This window comes from Chelon labrosus (assembly GCF_963514085.1).
Source record: "Chelon labrosus genome assembly, chromosome: 21".
Classification (NCBI taxonomy): Eukaryota; Metazoa; Chordata; class Actinopteri; order Mugiliformes; family Mugilidae; genus Chelon; species Chelon labrosus.
The window spans coordinates 7,266,409-7,285,024 of NC_140354.1; the positions used below are offsets into that span (position 1 = coordinate 7,266,409).

General features: G+C 42.4%; 1 protein-coding gene across 3 annotated transcripts; it reads left to right on the forward strand.

Moving 5' to 3' along the window:
• Window positions 1-189: 189 nt before the first annotated feature.
• Window positions 190-15,988, forward strand: trip10a (thyroid hormone receptor interactor 10a). 3 transcript variants are annotated; one of them, XM_084570887.1, is made up of 15 exons: window positions 190-590; window positions 5,376-5,491; window positions 6,070-6,126; window positions 6,452-6,599; window positions 7,196-7,258; window positions 7,538-7,642; window positions 7,753-7,881; window positions 8,190-8,336; window positions 8,437-8,625; window positions 10,921-11,085; window positions 12,020-12,129; window positions 12,363-12,495; window positions 13,348-13,436; window positions 13,520-13,653; window positions 14,564-15,988. In XM_084570887.1, exons 1-15 carry the CDS (start codon window positions 567-569, stop codon window positions 14,713-14,715), a joined length of 1,761 nt encoding a protein of 586 aa, XP_084427013.1. In that variant the 5' UTR covers window positions 190-566; the 3' UTR covers window positions 14,716-15,988. The 3 variants fall into 3 exon arrangements, with proteins under 3 accessions (XP_084427013.1, XP_084427014.1, XP_084427015.1); XM_084570888.1 differs by lacking the exon at window positions 10,921-11,085 and adding an exon at window positions 11,357-11,380; XM_084570889.1 differs by lacking the exon at window positions 10,921-11,085.
• Window positions 15,989-18,616: the final 2,628 nt, after the last annotated feature.

Here is an 18,616-nt window from a genome sequence, read left to right on the forward strand (position 1 = left end):
CTGGACCAATCATTGTGTCTCAGAATCATATGAGGAGGACAATGTGTGATGAGTGATGATGAACACAGAATCACCATTGTTTAATGTCTTGTTCGAGGACACTTCAACAGGGAGGAGCATTTTTTAAATTTTATTTATTATTATCTTTTTTAAATAGACCAGACAGAGAAGAATACGGTTTAAACAAAAATATAATTTGAACCAATCCAAGCTGTGGGCCTGTATCAACCCCCTGGCCAGTGTAACGTGTATTTCAGTGCACTGGCCCTTTAAGAATTAGGATTTGGGAGTGACGCGGATACGAAAGCTAGTTTGTCCCCCGTTTCCTTCGCTATGAAAAATATTTGGACAAACTAGACTAACGACAGCAAGCTCAAGTCAATTAGCGAATTATGATGCTCCCTTACAGTATTTGCTGAGGAAACCAAAGCCGGAGTAAACAGTGGTTGCGTCGGATTTATCACGCAGGGATTACTCTTCCCAGGGCCGATCCGAGCTGTTGGGATAACTTTGGAGAAGTTCTTTGTATTCGGGAAAGTCAAGACAGCTTGGCCAACAAGCTGAACATGGATTGGGGCACAGAACTCTGGGTAAGTCCATCATCTGAATTTGCCTTGTGCAGTTTCTCAGACGGTGCATGCTGAGGAGTTGTGTAACGCCAGGCGTCCTCTGGTGAGGAATAAATGTCTGGGGAAGCTGCGGGACGTTGTAGCCTAATTACCCGCTTGTGCTTGCAGAACGGTGCATTCACGGACACGCTTTCCTGGCGTTTTCTTTAGCGTTTAGTATTTAAAACAAAGAGTTGGGAGGAGGCCATTGCCAGCATGCTGCTTTTGTGGAAAGAGAAGCGCACTTAAAAGTTAATCCTGGATTCGACTTTGCACATGGGATATTTGGCTTCCCTTAATTTTAGACGTAAATCACCTACTTTTTGTTGTACGAGCAAGGACCAAATGAAAAACAGCTTGAACAAGTTGCCGAGTATTTTTGGATATCATATGACCCGGATGGCTGTATTCTCGGACATAACTATGGAAATTCGATATCAAGCTTAAGGTTAAGCTTATCAAGTGCAAAAAAATCTATTATTTCTGCATATAAAAAAGGTTTACAAACTTAGATCAGGTGGGTTGTACACTGTGGGATGCTTCACTGTTTACAGTCTGGCAGATGCTGTGATTTGCCTTGGCAACAAGCTTCACGGATGAGGAGCCTCGTGGTTCTACCTGAGTGGCATGGTTTCTTTTCTTTTTTTTTTTTTCTTTTGTTTCATTTTTTAGGACATGAGATTTTATCAGGCTAAGTTGACCTATATTATTTGAAAAATGAACTGCTTTGTCTGTGAAAGCCCGTTTAATGGGTCCAGACAAATCCAGTTGCTACTGCTACTAAGCAGCGGACTCTCAAGCCACTTCCTGGATGCAACAGTAAAAGCAGTGGTGCCATGCAGAACCCAAACAAGCCCTGTTGTCACATTGCACATTCGTAGGGAAGCTGGATATGTAAAATGGAGCAGTGCAAAAGAAGAGGATAGGGAGGTTGTGACCTCATTACAGAGTCTCCCCCTAGGCCTCTCCCCCTGTCCCTTTTCCATCCTATGTGCTGCTGCAACAGCCTAATTAGTTTTGCCCTACTTTGATTGATTCAGAGAAACATCCGCACCCCAGTATAAATTAGAGGCTCTGTTTTGGAGCGACAGTCTTTCCCGTTCCTTTGCGTGAAGTTGCTTCACTGAGAGAAAGCTCTCCACAACAGAGCCAGTCTTTTGTTCTTTCACACTTACAAATCATTTTATTTACACAGCCTCACCTGTCTGGTTAGACAAAGCCCTTCACGCGTAATTGGTTTTGTAAATGTTTGGCTACACGGTTGTTCCTTGGGCCAAGTCAGCTCGATGGCATCTGTCTCCTGATTGTTGTTAATCCCGCAGCTATTTTAAGACTCCAGTTTGCAGGGTGCAAGATCAGTGTCGAGGAGTTAGCTGTGATATTGAGTGGCTCCAGGCCACTCCTGAAGACGGGTCTGGCTTGGCCTGGACCGTCTTTTTCTCGAAGACAGGGTGACTCAGGGCTGAAACATCCATCCAAACATGTAGGTCGATGACTTTCAGGGTGACTCCTGTAGAAGTTATGCGGCTTCCACTTGATGCCACTTCCTCTGTGGTATAATTGGAAGCAATGGAAGGTGAGGTGTAGAGTACACTATGGAGGAGGTTAGACGTGACTATTAGGACCTCAGGTTTGAATGTGGACTATGATACTTTTGCTGCAAATGAGGGAGGGAGAAATAAACGCTACTGATTTTCACAAGTGTTTCACAAGATATGCATTACTTTATGTAAACCCCCCAGGCGTGCCTGCCATAGTCTAACCGCAAACAAGGCATTCACTCCTCAAAGTAAATTACGACCATTTGAAAGTTGTGCATATGTACACACACACACAATCATTTTATGATTTATGGAAATCAGTTCAGTACATACCCAGTCTATGGGGACCTATAAAGATAATTTTGACTGTGGCTTTGGATGGTGATATATTGCAGTAGTCTGACAGCCACTGGTGTTTGACAAGATACTGATTATTTCCCTGAATGATGTATTTTAAGATGCTTGTAATGTCTTTTTCCGAATTCTTGTTTTGAATCAAGTGACCTCGACAATTTTACTGAATGCTTCTTCTTTTTTTTTTTATAAAACAGCTCCTAGTTAGAGTTCAACTAACCATGCGGTAGCAAACATCATACATACCAAACCCAGAACATTTTTTTCAATTTACATTTTAACATTTTACATTTTAAATATACTGTTACTGAATTATCAGGTGTGTGCTTTATCATTTCTTATATGTTAAAAATGAAAATCCATGTCTCATAAACAGTGTTTCAGTGGTTGTTTGGGTAAGTTTCTCAATTGAGGTTTTGGTAAGTAATTTTTAGAGGTTATAACTGAATTTGCAGCCTTTAAGTATCCTCTAAGTATATGTGTACTGCAGTAGTTTTAAGTTCACAAACAAAAAATGTTATCGCGGGCTGAATAGATACGCTAATGAGAGCATTTATAATCCTATGAAATGTTTCAGAAATGTCATTTTACAGAACCAAGAATTGATAGGAAAGCGATGCGGTTTTGTTTCCTACCTAGCGCAGACGCCACAATGGATGAAACGCAGTCTTTTTGCACGACACTGGGACACAACTTCCTCAAAATATTCCTTACAGCGTAAATGGTGAGAATGGATACATGTCTGGTGACGCACTATTGGTTTCACTCTGTTTCTAATGTAATTCCAGAGAAAACAAGCAGGACGTTGATTTGATCATACTCACACAAAGTAGTGAATCCATGAGATGTAACGTGTGTGCAATTCTTCAACATATGCTTCCTGAATCCAACGTGAACAGTTATGCATTGCTGTGCAGCTGTATACAGACGTGTGTAGCTACCTGAATGGACTCAGTTTTGGCAAATACTTGGATCGGAGTCCCTTGGAATGAGAGACAAAATACAGGTCTGGGGACAAACCATCTGCCCGCCCTACACAAAGGAAATATACAGAACATCTTGCTTAGCAATTTCTAACCTCCTCCTCAATCTCCAAAGTAGCTGACCTTTTTTTATACGCTGTGCTCCAGACGGATCAGTAGTCCAGAAACAGAATATGCAAATAGCAGACTATCTATGCAAAATGCCTGTGTCAAAACCCAAAGGCGGAATACAACTTTCCATTTGTGCTGTGACAGTCGTTCCATAATGTGATGAATACACTCCTCTCAGACATGCAACTGAGAATCTGTAATTAAAATTTTAGAAAATAGGCTTTAAGTTGATGGCGTTGCACTTCCATGTTGCCTAGCATGACTCTCCAGTTGTGCTGTTAAGTCTGTTCAGGAAAGTATTTTAATGCGTCATATATTTTTTTATTTCTTTTATTGATCCATCAAGGTGAAACTCTTTCCCTGCATTTAACTCATCTATTCATTCACACAGGATTGTGCACACTTGCAGGAGTGGGCAGGCATGCCAAAGGCATTTTGCAGTGATTTGGGGGTTAGAGGTATTCTCAAGCAACACAGCTTGTCACTGCGAACCTGTGACTTTGCAGTCCTAAAACTCAGTAAACACTAGCCCTCACTATGCCTTTGTTACATGCCTATCTCATCTCGCCACAGTGACTTAAAAAGGTGTCTTGCATAAAATCTGCAAAGAGTCTGACAACAACATTCGAGGCCTCATGTAGTCCTTGCCAAATGAAGTGTATTTCAGTTGTATTTTGATTCCTAGACTACTGCTTTTAAAATTTAAAATCATAAATAAATCCCCTTTTCGCGTTAAGTGGGTCACATTTGCAGTAATGTGCTAAAATCTTATTTTTGCTTATTTCACTACCCTTTCCACATCTACGAAGAAAACACAAGCACCTTGGGAAATTGGAAAGTTGGCTGTGCCTACTATCATTACTTCTGTTCTACAACTAATGACCCTAAATTAAAAACCCCAACAGTGCCTAGTGGTTAGGAGTTATTGTGCTGATGGATTGCAGGCCCCTGACTTAACTTTTAACTGTGTTCTGTAATTAGATTAAATGTAGTCTCATTCATTTGGGGGTTGTCTCTTTTGTTTTACCTGAAGGGAAGGAAGAGTGCAGAAGAACATGGCCCAGCATGTCAGGAATCCCTTTTCACGATGCCCCCAACTAGATGCTGAAGCAGCAAAGCAAGCTTGGGGGAATTAGTCTTTGTGTGGAGCGTGTGAGAGAACACTGGCTTCAGTATTGCCTCTCAGACTTGACTTGACTTGTCTGAGCTTGAAGGTGTCATATAGTTCCTTTTCACATTAGCACAAAGAGGAAGGGAAAGGACATCCTTAATCATGTACAACACAAAAAATGACAAATCAGCAAATTCAGATGAAACTAAAATGAAAGAGGTCAACATTAATACTGACCGATTAATAGTGGTCATGCTGTCATGTTGCTTTCCAAATTACTAACGCAAAGAGTCAACTCCAGCTCCATATGGATGAGATGAAATCTTCTCCCTCTTGTCTGATAAGTAGTGACCCGTGTTGTGACCCTGTGTCCTCTGATTGTCCTCTCTCTTGAACAACGTCGGTCCGCCGTGATTTAAAGCTGGAGTTTGGAGACCATCGGCAAGATTGCGCGCACATGTGGGGAGCATTATTGGAATCCAGTGTGCGGGAACAAACCTCGATGTGTTTAGTTTATTGCCTTTCATTCAGGATTCGTCTTTGACCTCAGAGTCAACTCACCTCAAGAGGAACATCCTAGTTATTACATAAAAGTAGCACATGTTCCGAATCCTGCAGAGTGCTGGCTTTTCTTTTCCTTATTTGTCTCTTACACTCCTTCTCCCAGGACCAATATGACATCATTGAGAAGCACACACAGTCTGGCCTGGAGCTGGTGGAGAAGTATGTGAAATTTGTGAAGGAGAGGACGGAGATAGAGCAAAACTATGCCAAACAACTGAGGTAGGCCTCGTTCTTGTTGTCTTCCGTGCCAACTACCTCACATGCTTGTGTGTAAAAGCGGCTTGAATCTGTGTGCTTGATTGTGTTTGCATTTGCATGGGTGCAAGTCAAAAGGCTGTCTATGCAATGTCTGCTGGTTATATGACCGCTCTGGGACAGAATTTAAAGAGTCCCTGAAACACTAGCCCAATTCTCCAGCTGGAGTGTGCTCCCTCTCCCCCTATATCGCTCTCCTCTCTCTTCATCCATACCGCTTCCTCTCCAGTTCTCCAGTTTGCAGGCCCACATCTGTTCTAGTGCTGAGCTGTGCTGAAGAGAGAGAAAGGGAGAGGAGAGGAAGTGGGAGCAGACTGGCACATGATAGACAGGATGTGGCCAGGGGGAGAGTGAAAGAAGGAAGAAAAGCGTTTAAATCTGTTCATAGTGGACTGTTGTTTTTATTCCTATTGTGTGAAAAAACATCCAGTGGTTACATAAGAATAGTTTGGTTTGTTTGAGCTTTCCTCCAACGTCATGTCCCATTGAGAGCATGTAAATATTTGCCTACCAGTTGCTTGATGCACTGTCAATGTCTACAGGAACCTTTCGAAGAAATACAACATAAAGCGAAGCAGCAAAGACGAGCCAGACTGCAGGTGAGTCATCGTCGGGTCTGTTACACAACCTTACAAAACAAACAGAATTATATTTAGACGCACGTGAGCTACAAACAATCTGTTTTAAGCTGCGAAGAATCCCTTTGTTGCTGCTGACGTGTGCGACACAGTAGTGCAGGGCCGCTGTTGATGTCATTTAAATGCCTCTAGAAGGAAGCAGGAATAAGGAAGTCATGAGCTTCTTATCACGACTTGGCCCACTGCTGACTTCTCTTTGAGCCCGTGCGTTTGTCATCTTATCAGTGGTCCCATCGCCGTGTCCTTATTTCTCCACCCTTTCCTTTTCCCTCCTCTCAAATGATAGGTTGTCCAGCTACCAGTCTTTTTTGGACATCCTGAATGAGATGAACGACTACGCGGGGCAGAGGGAGCTGATCGCTGAGAACTTGATGATGAACATTTGCATCGACCTCACCAAGTACCTGCAAGAGCTCAAGCAGGAACGGAAGACGGTGAGCTCCATCCTGAGATGATATGGGAGGCTTAAAGTACATGTTTGCGGATACAGATGCAGCCAAATAAATAAGTTACAACCCACTCATGCACCCTCACCTGTAACACTTACCCAAGTGACAAAAACACCTAGGGTATTCCAATGTGTGCTCATGGCTCCATATTCACCATCATCCTGACGACTTGCCAAATGGGATTTAAAATGAGTGGTACACATTGCTAAGGAGGAGTGCAAAGGATGAGATTTTTAGGGAGGAGTGTACGTGTGAAATCTCACTGCTGTGGCAGGAAAGAAGCCTTACTTAGAGTGTCCTCAGGGACGCATGGTCTGAGCAGTGGTGTGCCATTTCTTTATGAAGAATGCTTCGGCTTTGTCCTTGCTGGATTGTGGAACAGTGCAGCTGTGTGCAGGATCTCGCCGAAGACGTTATGTCTCGAAACCGACACACTGGTATTTGTTTTCACGCATGTTTTGCTGTGTAGCTGTTGGAGGTCATTGTTTATTCTGTCTGCCCCTGCACATGGCTGCCTGTCTCTCTCTCTCTCTGTCATCTGACCCTCCTCTCACTCTGTCTATTTTTATGAATGTCTGCAGTATCTGATGGAGGCCAAGAAAGCCCAACAGAATTTGGAGAGCACATACAAGCAGCTCGACAGTGTAAGTTTAGTCCGAGAGTTTTTAAGATCGATAAACATTTTTGTTTTGTTTCAGCTGAGCACAGAATGAAAGATGGGAAGTGCTCCCCATGAGCAAATGTTTGCATATTCAGTGTGGCCAGTCAGGTGGCTTGATTTGTCTATAGTAAAAAGAGATGAACAGAGATATTCTAAAGCACCGTCAATCCCAAGTCTCAAACCTCCCCTCTCCCTTATTAATTTCAAACCGTAAAAAATGTTTACTGAAAGTAGTAAAACCTCTTTTCTTCCTTTACATCAGAGTAAAAAGCGCTTTGAGAGGGAATGGAGGGAAGCAGAGCGTGCCACGCAGTACGCGGAGAAGACCGATCAGGACATCAACGCCACAAAAGCCGACGTTGAAAAAGTAACAAGGGAAGGGGAGGAAGAAATGCACGATACAGATTTACAGAGCTGAGCATGAGCCACAGGAAGCTCAGACGCTCTCTAACCTGTTTGCGTCTCGTGTGGTTTCAGGCCAAGCAGCAGGCTCACATGAGAGCACACGTAGCGGAGGAATGTAAGAACGACTACGCTGCCCAGCTCCAAAAATACAACAAGGAGCAGAACCAGTTCTATTTTAATGACATGCCACTCATTTTCAATGTAAGTGAATAATCTATTGCTACATGGCAACGTGCCAATCAAGGAGCTGAACTGATGTTAGACGTCCAAAATCTTTTTTTTAATTTTATTTTATCAACTAACCAATTTACCCATATCCATTTAAAACTAGAGAGGAATAACTGATTCAGATGCTAAACAAAATTTATAGTCATAAATATCTAAACTGCATTCTGTATCCTGTACCTAATATGAACCTGAGACTGAAATACTTTCTGTATTATGGGCTGTGCTTTGTCTCGTCTCTAATAGTGGCACTGTGTGAGCAACTGTTGCTTTGTTGTCGCTAGAAATTGCAGGATCTGGATGAGAGGCGAGTAAGGAAGCTGGCGCAGGGCTACATCTTGTTCTCGGACACCGAGAAGCATGTGATGCCCATCATCGGCAAGTGCCTGGAAGGCATTACTAAAGCGGGCACTAATGTTAATGAGAAGAATGTGAGTTGCTCCCAGCGAATGACAAATGGATTTTAATGTGCAGCCCGGCTTTTGGGGGATAACTCTCGACTGCTCTAATCTATAACTGCATTCAACACAGGACTCCGTGGTTGTAATAGAACAGAATAAGTCAGGCTTTGAGCGTCCTGGAGATGTGGAGTTTGAGGACTACAGTCAGGGCATCAATCGAGCCTCCTCTGACAGTAGCCTGGGTACACCTAAAGGCCCCATGGACCTTCTGGGGAAGAACAAGGGCAAAAACTTTTGGCTTTTCACCAAGAGGAGTAAGGTAGGACGTGTCACTTTGTCAGAACACATTGTGCTAATTTTGTCTTGTAACGTAGCTTCACACTAACAGATGTGTTATTTGCATTGTAGAGTTAGAAAACCCCTCTGATTTGATTTTAATATTATCAGCAGATTAGTGTGTGACTCCTTTCATAGTAGAACCGGGAAGTCATCGACAGAAAGCGCTCATTGTGGACCTGTGGTTGTGACTGCACACACATGAAACGCACACACACATACACAACCTTCTCATCTCTAAAGCTCACAATGCATGAACCTCTTCCATTATATTCAACGCTGAACACAAACACACACACCAAAACATCTAGAAAAGATCCTTTGCATGACTCTATCCCTGGCTGTGAGTGAATAAACCTTGCCCCCCCCCCCCACACACACCCACACTCACCCTCTCTATCTCTGCAGCGTGGTTTCCAATAGGTCAACTGGCAGTCAGCATTCTGCTGTGCTTGTGCTTTCATCAGCACGGGACCCAAACAACATTGAATTTTCCTCTACAGGCATCCACAAATACACTACTTCCATTATTCTGCCAGAACCGGGCATTATGTGTTGCCCCACAATCGAATCTTTGTATCAACATTAGAATGACACCAGGTTTGCTTGGTCAGAACGACTGGTTCAGGTCCAACCACACATTTATGCTTCGTAAATATTTCAATATTGACATTTTTGTGTTTGCTCTTCAGTATCCGTTTGGGGGCAAGTCTCACTACATTGTAAGCCATGACTCTTATCTTATCTCAATAGAGCACTCTTGCTGAGGTCCAAAATTAAACTAGTGATGTGAGCGGCAGACCACTAACCAGCTAATGGGCCCCTTCCTCCGGTCCCAGCACTAAATGATCCCTTCATTCTTCCCTGCAGTGTTTGCTTGTTCAGCACCTCTCTTCTCCTCTCTGCATGTCTTACTGGCTGCGCTCGGCTGTGCACTCTTCCTGTTCTGTGTATGTGTGTGGCACAGTGCTCTGTGTCATCAGTCATGCTCTCCCAATTAGGCCCGGGCAGCGTGAATAGGAGGCTGCCTATACTCACTGGAGTGAGCTCTTGGTTTACGTCTGGCCCTTAAACATTCCCATTCTTGACCGCTTTCCTGTACTTAGATCCCCATAACTCTCATGAAAGTAGCACCTACCCAGTAGATGTTCACATAATAACAGTGTTGTACTTCCAGCTCTCAGTACTCACTCAAGGGAGCTTGTTGTAGGGCTGTTTTAGACAGTCAGTATTGAAGACTGGAAGCCGTCAGCCTCCTGTGTAATTTAACTAATAGATCCCACCCCCGCCTTTCCACATAGCGAGTTTAAGTAGTTCACTCCAAACACGTTAACCTCTTTCTAATAGGTCACACAGGGCGTTCATCGAGCTCTAAAGATCTATGTGCAAGTTCCCACTGTGGTAATTAAGCGGGCTATTTAACAACTGCACTTGGGTATGAATTGATATTTTATCTATGTCGGATACAAAATGAGTACTGGTTGAACTGTGAATGGGATATTTCACCTTGAATCCTAATGATTGAGGTGGTTCATTTAGCTTCAGACTTTCTCCTTGACAATATGGCTGATATTTTCACTGTTACATTTGTCATTTTAAAGTAAACTAGAGAGCAAGACACAAAGATTCCCAAACCCTGACAACAGTCTTGTATAAAAAATATGTATTGTTGTTCCAAAGTAGCCCACTGTAGCATAGCAAACATGAGCAGTAGTAAGCAACCTATAGCTGTAAAAGCCACGTGTGTTTTAGCCTTGTCCACAATGAAGGCATTTGTTAATGATATGAATTTATGATAGCAAAACTTTGACAGAATGTGAAAGACAAAATCATATTAAAGCAATGCAAATGTGGTTTAGTCCAGTTGGCCTGCTGTAGCTCCTCCCTGGGGCTCACTCTACCCTCAACCTGACTTGAGTTTGGATGCAGGTGTTGGGCTGCTGTGGCTCCAGCGTGGACTGTGGTTGGTTGCTTGCTGTGTAGTTTTGTTTTTTCTTTTCCAAAATGTGTTTGTTTTTTTTGAGAGCCAAAGAGATTTTTGTGTTTGCGCTTCCATGCTCTTTGGGCTCATGTGCTGGGTTTGCTCCAGCGTTGTCTTCCTGGCTTCGTGGTGTGCTTTTAAGGTGTTGACGGTGTCTTTTTCTTTCCCATGTCACCTTGTTGTTTGTTTTGTCTTTCCCCATTCCTCAATTACTTCTTCCCCCTTACCCCCATACACCACCTTATCCCCGCATACCGCATTCTTGGGTGCTGGTACTTTGGTCTTGCCCCACCCCAGCTCTCTTCCTCCACGCTTACCCCTTTCTCCACACCCCCCGCCCCTTCACCCGCTAACGGACCCCCTTCCCCCAAGTTTGGCCGGGACCCCCTGTCGTACTGTTTGAAGGAGATCAATAAGACAGTCAAACCCAGAATCTCTTCCTTCCGGACACTCAGGAGATCGGTGAGTCACCAGCGGAGGTGGTACCAGAAGAGCTCCACTCATATGGGCGCACACATCATCCTGTGTTCATGCCTCTGCAAGAGTCAATGCATTACTCATTCGAATAGCATAGTCACACAGGACATAGTCAAACAGTAACAATTTTACAGTTCCTTAATGTTTATGTGTATCAAAAGAAAGGAACATCTTTTTGAGGTGGAAAGCATGAAGCACTTTTGGGTTTATGAGTAGATGTTTCTATACATGTGCTGTTTCTTTCTTTTCCCTTTAGAAGTTTACTCCAGAGAGGATCATGGTAATACTTACAACAAAAGTGGTGCTGGGGGTCTCAGATGTTTGACACACAAAAATGGCCACCTTTCCTTTACAACAGCTTAACTATTGAGAATTTGACATGTTTCTGCTGGTGTTTATGTGCCCGAGGAACTGAACATGCAACATCCAGCATAATGTTATGTGGCAAAATACTTGTCCTCTTGAGTCCTCTTTGTATTGAAAAGGTGGCCACCTGGTGGTGGAAGGGAGCATTGCTTGGTTTAAGGCAATCTGAACCAAATTTCAACAAAACCTTAATTCTGCACTTTCTTGTGTGTGTGTGTGTGTCACCTGTTCCAATTCAGACAATATTTTTGATCTTGTATTTCAAAATTGGGGTATTTTTATACCATTGATTGGTGTGTGCTGTATTGTATTTGAAGTCCATGGGTGGTGGTTTTGTTTTCAGCTCACTGACACAGCACTAGCTTTACAGTAATTTTAAAATGTACCAATGTGAGGACAAACTTTGTCAGTTGCACATCCACCCCTGAGCTGAACTCAAACCACAAGCTTAGTTTTCGCCTCAGTTTACCGCTTCTATTGCCCTGCTGACTGTCGTTGTGAAAGCGTCAGCCTAATTTCAGTGTTAACCCACCCTTCCTGTGACCTCTTACAGCCTACGGTGACAGAGGACTTCGCCCATCTCCCTCCAGAGCAGCGCAGGAAGAGGTTACAACAGAAATTAGAGGAAATTTGCAAAGAGTTACAAAAAGAAGTCGACCAGAGGTGTGTTTGTGTGTGCATGTGGGTACCCCGGTGGGCATTAATAAACGCCTTTGTTAGAGTTTCTCTGGTGGGAGTGTGGATTTAATATTCATGCAGTGTGCATAACACCGTGGTGTCTCTGTGTGTGTTTGAATTGTTTACCCACCGCTGAGCTCTGCGGGGAACCAATTTCCACTAAAAGTCACTTTCCTTCTTCCTCCCTTGTTCCCGTCTCTCTGGTTTTCTCTTTTCAGTGAAGCACTGGGAAAGATGAAAGATGTTTATGAAAAAAATCCTCAAATGGGAGACCCTGCTAGTCTGGCATCCCAAATCAGCCAGACATCCCAGAATATAGAGCGGCTCAGAGGAGAGATGAGCAAGTATGAGGTAATTCTGACCTCTCTTATTCATTCATATTAAACGGTCATCTATCTAACCTATTATAATGTCATTAGGTCATTTTATTTTTATTTTTATTCACATTATTAGGAGGTAACTGGATTCTTCTTAAACCTGGAGGTTTAGATTCTGGGAGGTTTTTCCTCTCTGTCCTCTTTGCTGAGCTGAGCTACTCTCTGTGGTGGCCTCAGAGGACAAAACTAGCAGCCTTTGTATGCAGTCTTTAATTAAAGATGGTTCAGTTCATCAAATCACATCAATTTATTCTAAGGTTACAGTCTTTTTCAGTATAGATCCCTCTTTGTGCTTCTCTGGACTGTGTTTATCCTTCCTGTAGCTGTGGAGGGACACAAACAAAATATGTGATTATGTGCTAAAAGAAGAAGTGAAGATGGCTATTTAATTTACCTAACTTGATTTCTTGAATCCTTCAGATAACATTTTGAATACAGTATTGTGTGAAAGAAAGGCTATTGATTTTGTTCATTTCATTCATTTTTGACCATTTACACTGAATGACCAGGACCATTGCATAAGGACATATCATTTAATGGCCAGTGTGAACAGGAGGGATACAGAGAGCCAAGCCAGTCTTACTATTCATGTGTCTGCCTGTCTATTGTTCTATTGATCTCTTCAGAATCAGTGTAAACCAGTATCTGCACATCCATGAGCAAAATACAAACAGGAACTGCTAATTTCACATACTTTTACCGCTGTCAGTGATTTTCTGACGACAAATAAACCTGACTTGATACATCTATCGGTACATTTATTATCTATAGAATGAGATTTCCGTTCATTCTCCTGTCCTTTGATTGTCGCTCTCCGCTCATGCAGGTTTGGCTGTCTGAAGCAGGAGGTCGCGGGGACACGTTGCGCTATAAAACTCACACATTCAACAATAACGGAGCCCTCGACGTCCACAGGTAAGATGAAACTCCACTGACAGATAATGAAACAACAATTTGTCCTCTGTACTGTGTAAGACCGTTATGTATCGTCTTTCCAGCCCTGATGGAGCTCACTCAGATGAAAGCACTCCTGATCCCTCCCAAGCCATTTACGCAGAGTTTGATGATGACTTTGAGGATGAAGAACTAACTGCTCCTATTGGGAATTGCACAGCCATGTACAACTTCCCCGGTATGTAATAGTCTCTAATACACTGACCTGCTCTCTATTATTTAAGTGAGTGGACTCTAGGTTAGGGCCATGTGATTACACGAGATGGCCCTCCTCTAAACTTAAGCCTTTTCAGTGGTCATCCTTCACTTGTGGAGTGTTTTTTTTTTTTTTTTTTTTACCACCATTGTTGTATTGATTATGTTATATAGCTAAAGAATCTTCAGACTCCACCCACACAGTTAGAGAAGTATATTGCATGACAGCATGACTTAAAGGGGACCTTATTTCTGGCATAAAATACGATCGTTTACTCACCCATATAACTTTTGTGTAATTTGCAGTCGTTCGGGAGATAATTAGCTAGGGCTTAGGGTAACTCCGGACTCAACGGGGAATAGCACTAGCGTACGATAACAAAATATTGGTGAAATGAACGAGTTTCGCGTTATTTAGAGGCTGTGTTTCGGTGCCCCAGTCACTCCCACTATATGGATATATGCAGATCTAAATATCTCCCGACTGACTACAAATTACACAAAAGTTATATGAGTGAGTAAACGATCGTATTTTATGCCAGAAATAAGGTCCAGGTTATAAAAAACAGTAGTTCCCCTTTAAATGACAGAAGAACCCAACATCTACAAAAACAACACACACTATGAGGCACGTAAAATAAAATCCACTCTGTGGTCTCAAAACACCCCCGAAGAGTCTTCTCTGCTTCCTGTAACCACCTCCTCACTGTCCTTGTGGTCATGTGACGCATCTTAACAATGGGTGTGTTTTTTGTTGGAGCTGAGTAGTGCCAGATTGTGATTTGGTCTGCCATATTGCTCTGGTAGGGCTGTTGGATAATTTGGAAATGTGGCAGAATGAGAGTGTTCTACCATTTATAGACACATAATCCTAATTTTGCTTTCTCTTTCAGGTTCCAGTGAAGGAACCATCTCTATGCAGGAAGGGGAGGTGCTGGCTGTGGTAGAAGAGGACAAAGGGGACGGTTGGACCCGTGTCCGTAGGAACAACGGCGATGAAGGCTACATACCTACATCGTATGTCACCATCAACCTAAACAAATGATAGACACACGAAGAACAAGGAAAAAAAGGTTACAACTTCACAAAACTGTATGCAGTTCTTCCATCGGACCAATCGCAAAGAACCACAGCACTAATAGACAGAGGATTGGTGCTAACAGTATGCTTACATTACATTATTTACTTTCTGATATCATATCATTTTTTTTTATTTTTGGTTATAACGTCTGGCTTACCTCTTAGGAACCATTACGGTATAGGTATTTGCCTCGTTCCACAGCCTAATGAGGTATTAGCTTCTTTATGTGAGAGGTAGAAGAGGAGGAAGATGAGTGCTGCTGTTATATTTACACTGAGTTTTAACACCAGTAATACTTAGGATGAGAACTTACCTCACCTGTTTACCTTTCCAGTCAAAAACTGACCTGCTTTGTCCCATGGCAGCCCGCCCCACCCTTGAAAACTCAAGATATCTGACCTGTTTCGGTTCACATTTCCATTAAGTGTGCCACTCTCTACCTTTTTAAAATCACTTGAGCTGTCCCCAGGGGACGAATGAGTTTTTTTTTTTTTTTTTGTGGAAATGCTGTTGGTTTTTACCTGACCGAATGCGTGGACAGCTCTCCCGTCGTGGTAAGTCACATGCAACACTTCAACGTGTAGACAATCACAGCCATATCAACATTATAGTAAATATCCGACCTTTAACGGTAGCAAGGTTACACAGTAGGCGTTGCTCTTCCTAACGGTCGCAACCTGAAAATTGTACTAAAAATAATTTATTACAAATGTGTATAAATAAAAATGTCATGCTTGACAGAAGTTGCATTTTGCATTAAGGATGTTCTCACAATGTTCTTTCCTCCTTGCACACATAGTGGACAGACTGTAGCCACAAAAGGGAGCAAGTAATGCACATCTAAAGTGTGCTCCATTGAGACTATTGTATTTATGTAATAAGTAATATATATATATATTTTAGCTATCACAACACCACTATTGTCTTATTAGCTTTTTTTTTTTTTAACTTTTCAAATAAAGATCACATTATGAGAGAGAAAATCAGAGAAATAATCTAATTCTGTTTCTAATGTCATCTTCAGAGTTACTCCACACATTCTCAAGTTGATGCATGTCCTGTTTTTGTACGTTGCTATGGAGCCAGCGAAAAGCATTTACCTTTCAGGTTACAGCACATGTGTCTTTGGTGCCTTTCTGGTTAAAAGCATTGTGTATATACCATTTTTTTTCTTTTGCATATAAGATATTTTCTTTGTTTTTCAAGACTAAATAAATGGAAACACATTTCAAAGTTAGATGTGGCAATGTCATGTTTGGAAATGGTCGAATGTGGCGTGCAGGTCCTTTGTGAATTTAAAGTATGAATTTAGAAATACTATAAACATCCCCTTTAAGAGTTCCTGTCGCCTATAGCAACCCAGTCAATACTTTTTCTGCCTTCTAGGACATTTAAGTCAATACTTGTGTAAACTCATCAGTATTACTTGTACCTACAAACTGCAGCAAATGAATTGGTGGTGATTTTGAATGTTGCGCCTCCGCACTGGCCAGTGTGAATAATAAGGGCTGACAGCAGGGCTGGTTCTGCTTTCACCTAATGAAGTGTGAATTTTATATTTAAAATCTGTACTTTCCAGATCATCTCAAGGCTCCACATAATAGCGACTGTTTATCGACGCTGAATCCAATTTTACCCAAAACGCTCTCACAGTTCAACAAAAATTCTAACGCCGAGTCCCCAGTGAGCTGGTTGTTACTTGACTCCGTAGCAAAATCTGGGTTTTCTGGTGAATTTGAATTGCGCTGCTGTAATGAGACCGCAGCTTCATTATCATACAGCTGCATTGTTTCAGGGGAGAAAGCTTGTGAAGATGTTGCATTCAGCACCTGCAGGCAAAATTCTAATACTCTGCTTAATAAAAAAGGGAACGTCTGACTATCAAGTGAGTACATGCAGCTCATTCTCAGTAGGTGGCATCGTTGCATCATTTCATAGCAAAGTGTCATAAAGCTGCTGCTGTCTCCTCTTCTCTCTGCATAATTATGTTTTCAATATAGGCCATGCATTTGCATACCTGATTATATTGCTCTGGCTTCAGAACCATACTGTTCATAATGACTAATTAAGAAACGCCAAATTGGCATGCGCCCCACTTTCGCATCACCTCTATCACAAGAGCAGACGAGTGGAGAGAAAGACGGGGAACTTGGTTAAAAGCAATGAATTATTCTGTCATATTTTTAAGAGAAATCCAAAAAAAGAAAAAAAAAAATCAGCAGGAGGAAGGATGCCGCCCTGCTCAGATAAAGGGGTTATCCAGCAGCGGCATGCTGTGGCATTGACTGACTGGCCAGATGACTGAGGAATCAGATCATCATTTGTATGCAAAGCCTTTATTCTCAAGATGCGTTAAAGGTCAGCTTTTCAATAAGACTACTGGATCCAGCTGACATCCTGCGGCTGCCTTCAGCTGGGAGACGACGCAGCATCCTGGCACCTCTGCTCACCCTGGTGGGGATATTAATAACATATGGCAGAGAATAAAACGGATACTGTGTACTTGGTGTACGCTTATACTAATTGCGTGTTGTGCTCCTGGCCACACCCCAATCACCACAGATTGTCGCACAATGGCTGGAGTTAGGACAGAAAAGAACACATGCTTGGGAATGTGAATAAACACACTGGGTGCTGCTATGTTTTGTTTTTTTCTTTCTTTTTTTACCCATTGAGAAATATTCTACATATGCTTTTTAAAATAGGTAGCATGTAATCTGAATGAATGAATGGTGAATGGTTGTCTGTCCCTCTGTGTTAACCCTGTGATAGACTGGGCGACCTGTCGCAGGGTGTACGCCGCCTCTCGCCCAATGACAGCTGGGATAGGCTCCAGCGCCCCCACGACCCTCCAGAGGACAACCGGTTACAGAAAATGAATGAATGAATGTACTTGTGCTGCAGTGTGAAGACTACTCATAATGAAAACTGGGTGAAACAAGCCACAGTAAAAAGTCACAGAACACGCCACTGGGAAGTCGGATGTTACTAGAAAACGACGAGCTCCTCCACGAGATCATGTCACAATGGCAAATGCTTGCTGGTGGAGTAAGTGGATTAAATTTCTGTGTTTAATTTACAGTTGCTTTTAACAGAGCCAAATGTAGTAGAAACGAATGGGCGCGCACATTCTACCACAATACACAATGACACAATGACATTCACCGAGTTGAATGTCATTGTGTCATTGACATAAAAGCTGCACTTTAAACTCTCCCTGCAGGAATTTGGCAGCTGTATTCTTTTCAGTCTCCATAAGGCCGTAAGAGAAGGACCATGCCCCATTTATTGTGGTGGGTGCTGTTACAAAAAAAAAGCAATTATATCTCTGCCTTCTGCACCACAGGTGATTAAAGATTTAAGAAATCAATCTTCCAGCAGATGCTCCGGGAAAAAAGACAATGATGGAGGGGAACCTTGTAGCTTTTCAGCAGCTCTGTGTGGTCTAGCTTATGTTTATGCGATACCTTTAAGAAACCTGAAAAGGCAATTTAAAAGATTAGTTGGACAATCTCTGAATTATTAATATCTAAGGTTCAGTTTGTGTATTATGCTTTGTGCTATAGATCCTTCAATGAAATTCATAAATAATCAACAAAGTTTTGCATCTCTGTTGTAAAATCCTTACCTGTATTTTCAGTGTATATATAAGTCCCTCTGATTAATCACTGCCTCGTCTTAGCTCCTGCAGCACAGCTTGGGGCCAATTCTCAGTCTGTTTACAACTTCTGTCTTCTCACAATCATTCTGCTGAGGTTTGTTCCCACCGCACCGGTGGCATTCTGCGTGTGTGGAACCAAAGCGCCTTTAATAAGCTTCACTTATCAAAAGTATTTTAACTCTACCGTCGAGCCTGTGTTCGGCT

What these genes read in the sequence shown, in the direction of transcription:
- trip10a (XM_084570887.1), top strand. Translation starts at nt 567, where the DNA reads ATGGATTGGGGCACAGAACTCTGG. An exon ending in CATACAAGCAGCTCGACAGT is followed by an intron (nt 7,259 to 7,537) that starts GTAAGTTTAGTC and finishes CCTTTACATCAG; the next exon opens with AGTAAAAAGCGCTTTGAGAG. An exon ending in TCCGGACACTCAGGAGATCG is followed by an intron (nt 11,086 to 12,019) that starts GTGAGTCACCAG and finishes GACCTCTTACAG; the next exon opens with CCTACGGTGACAGAGGACTT.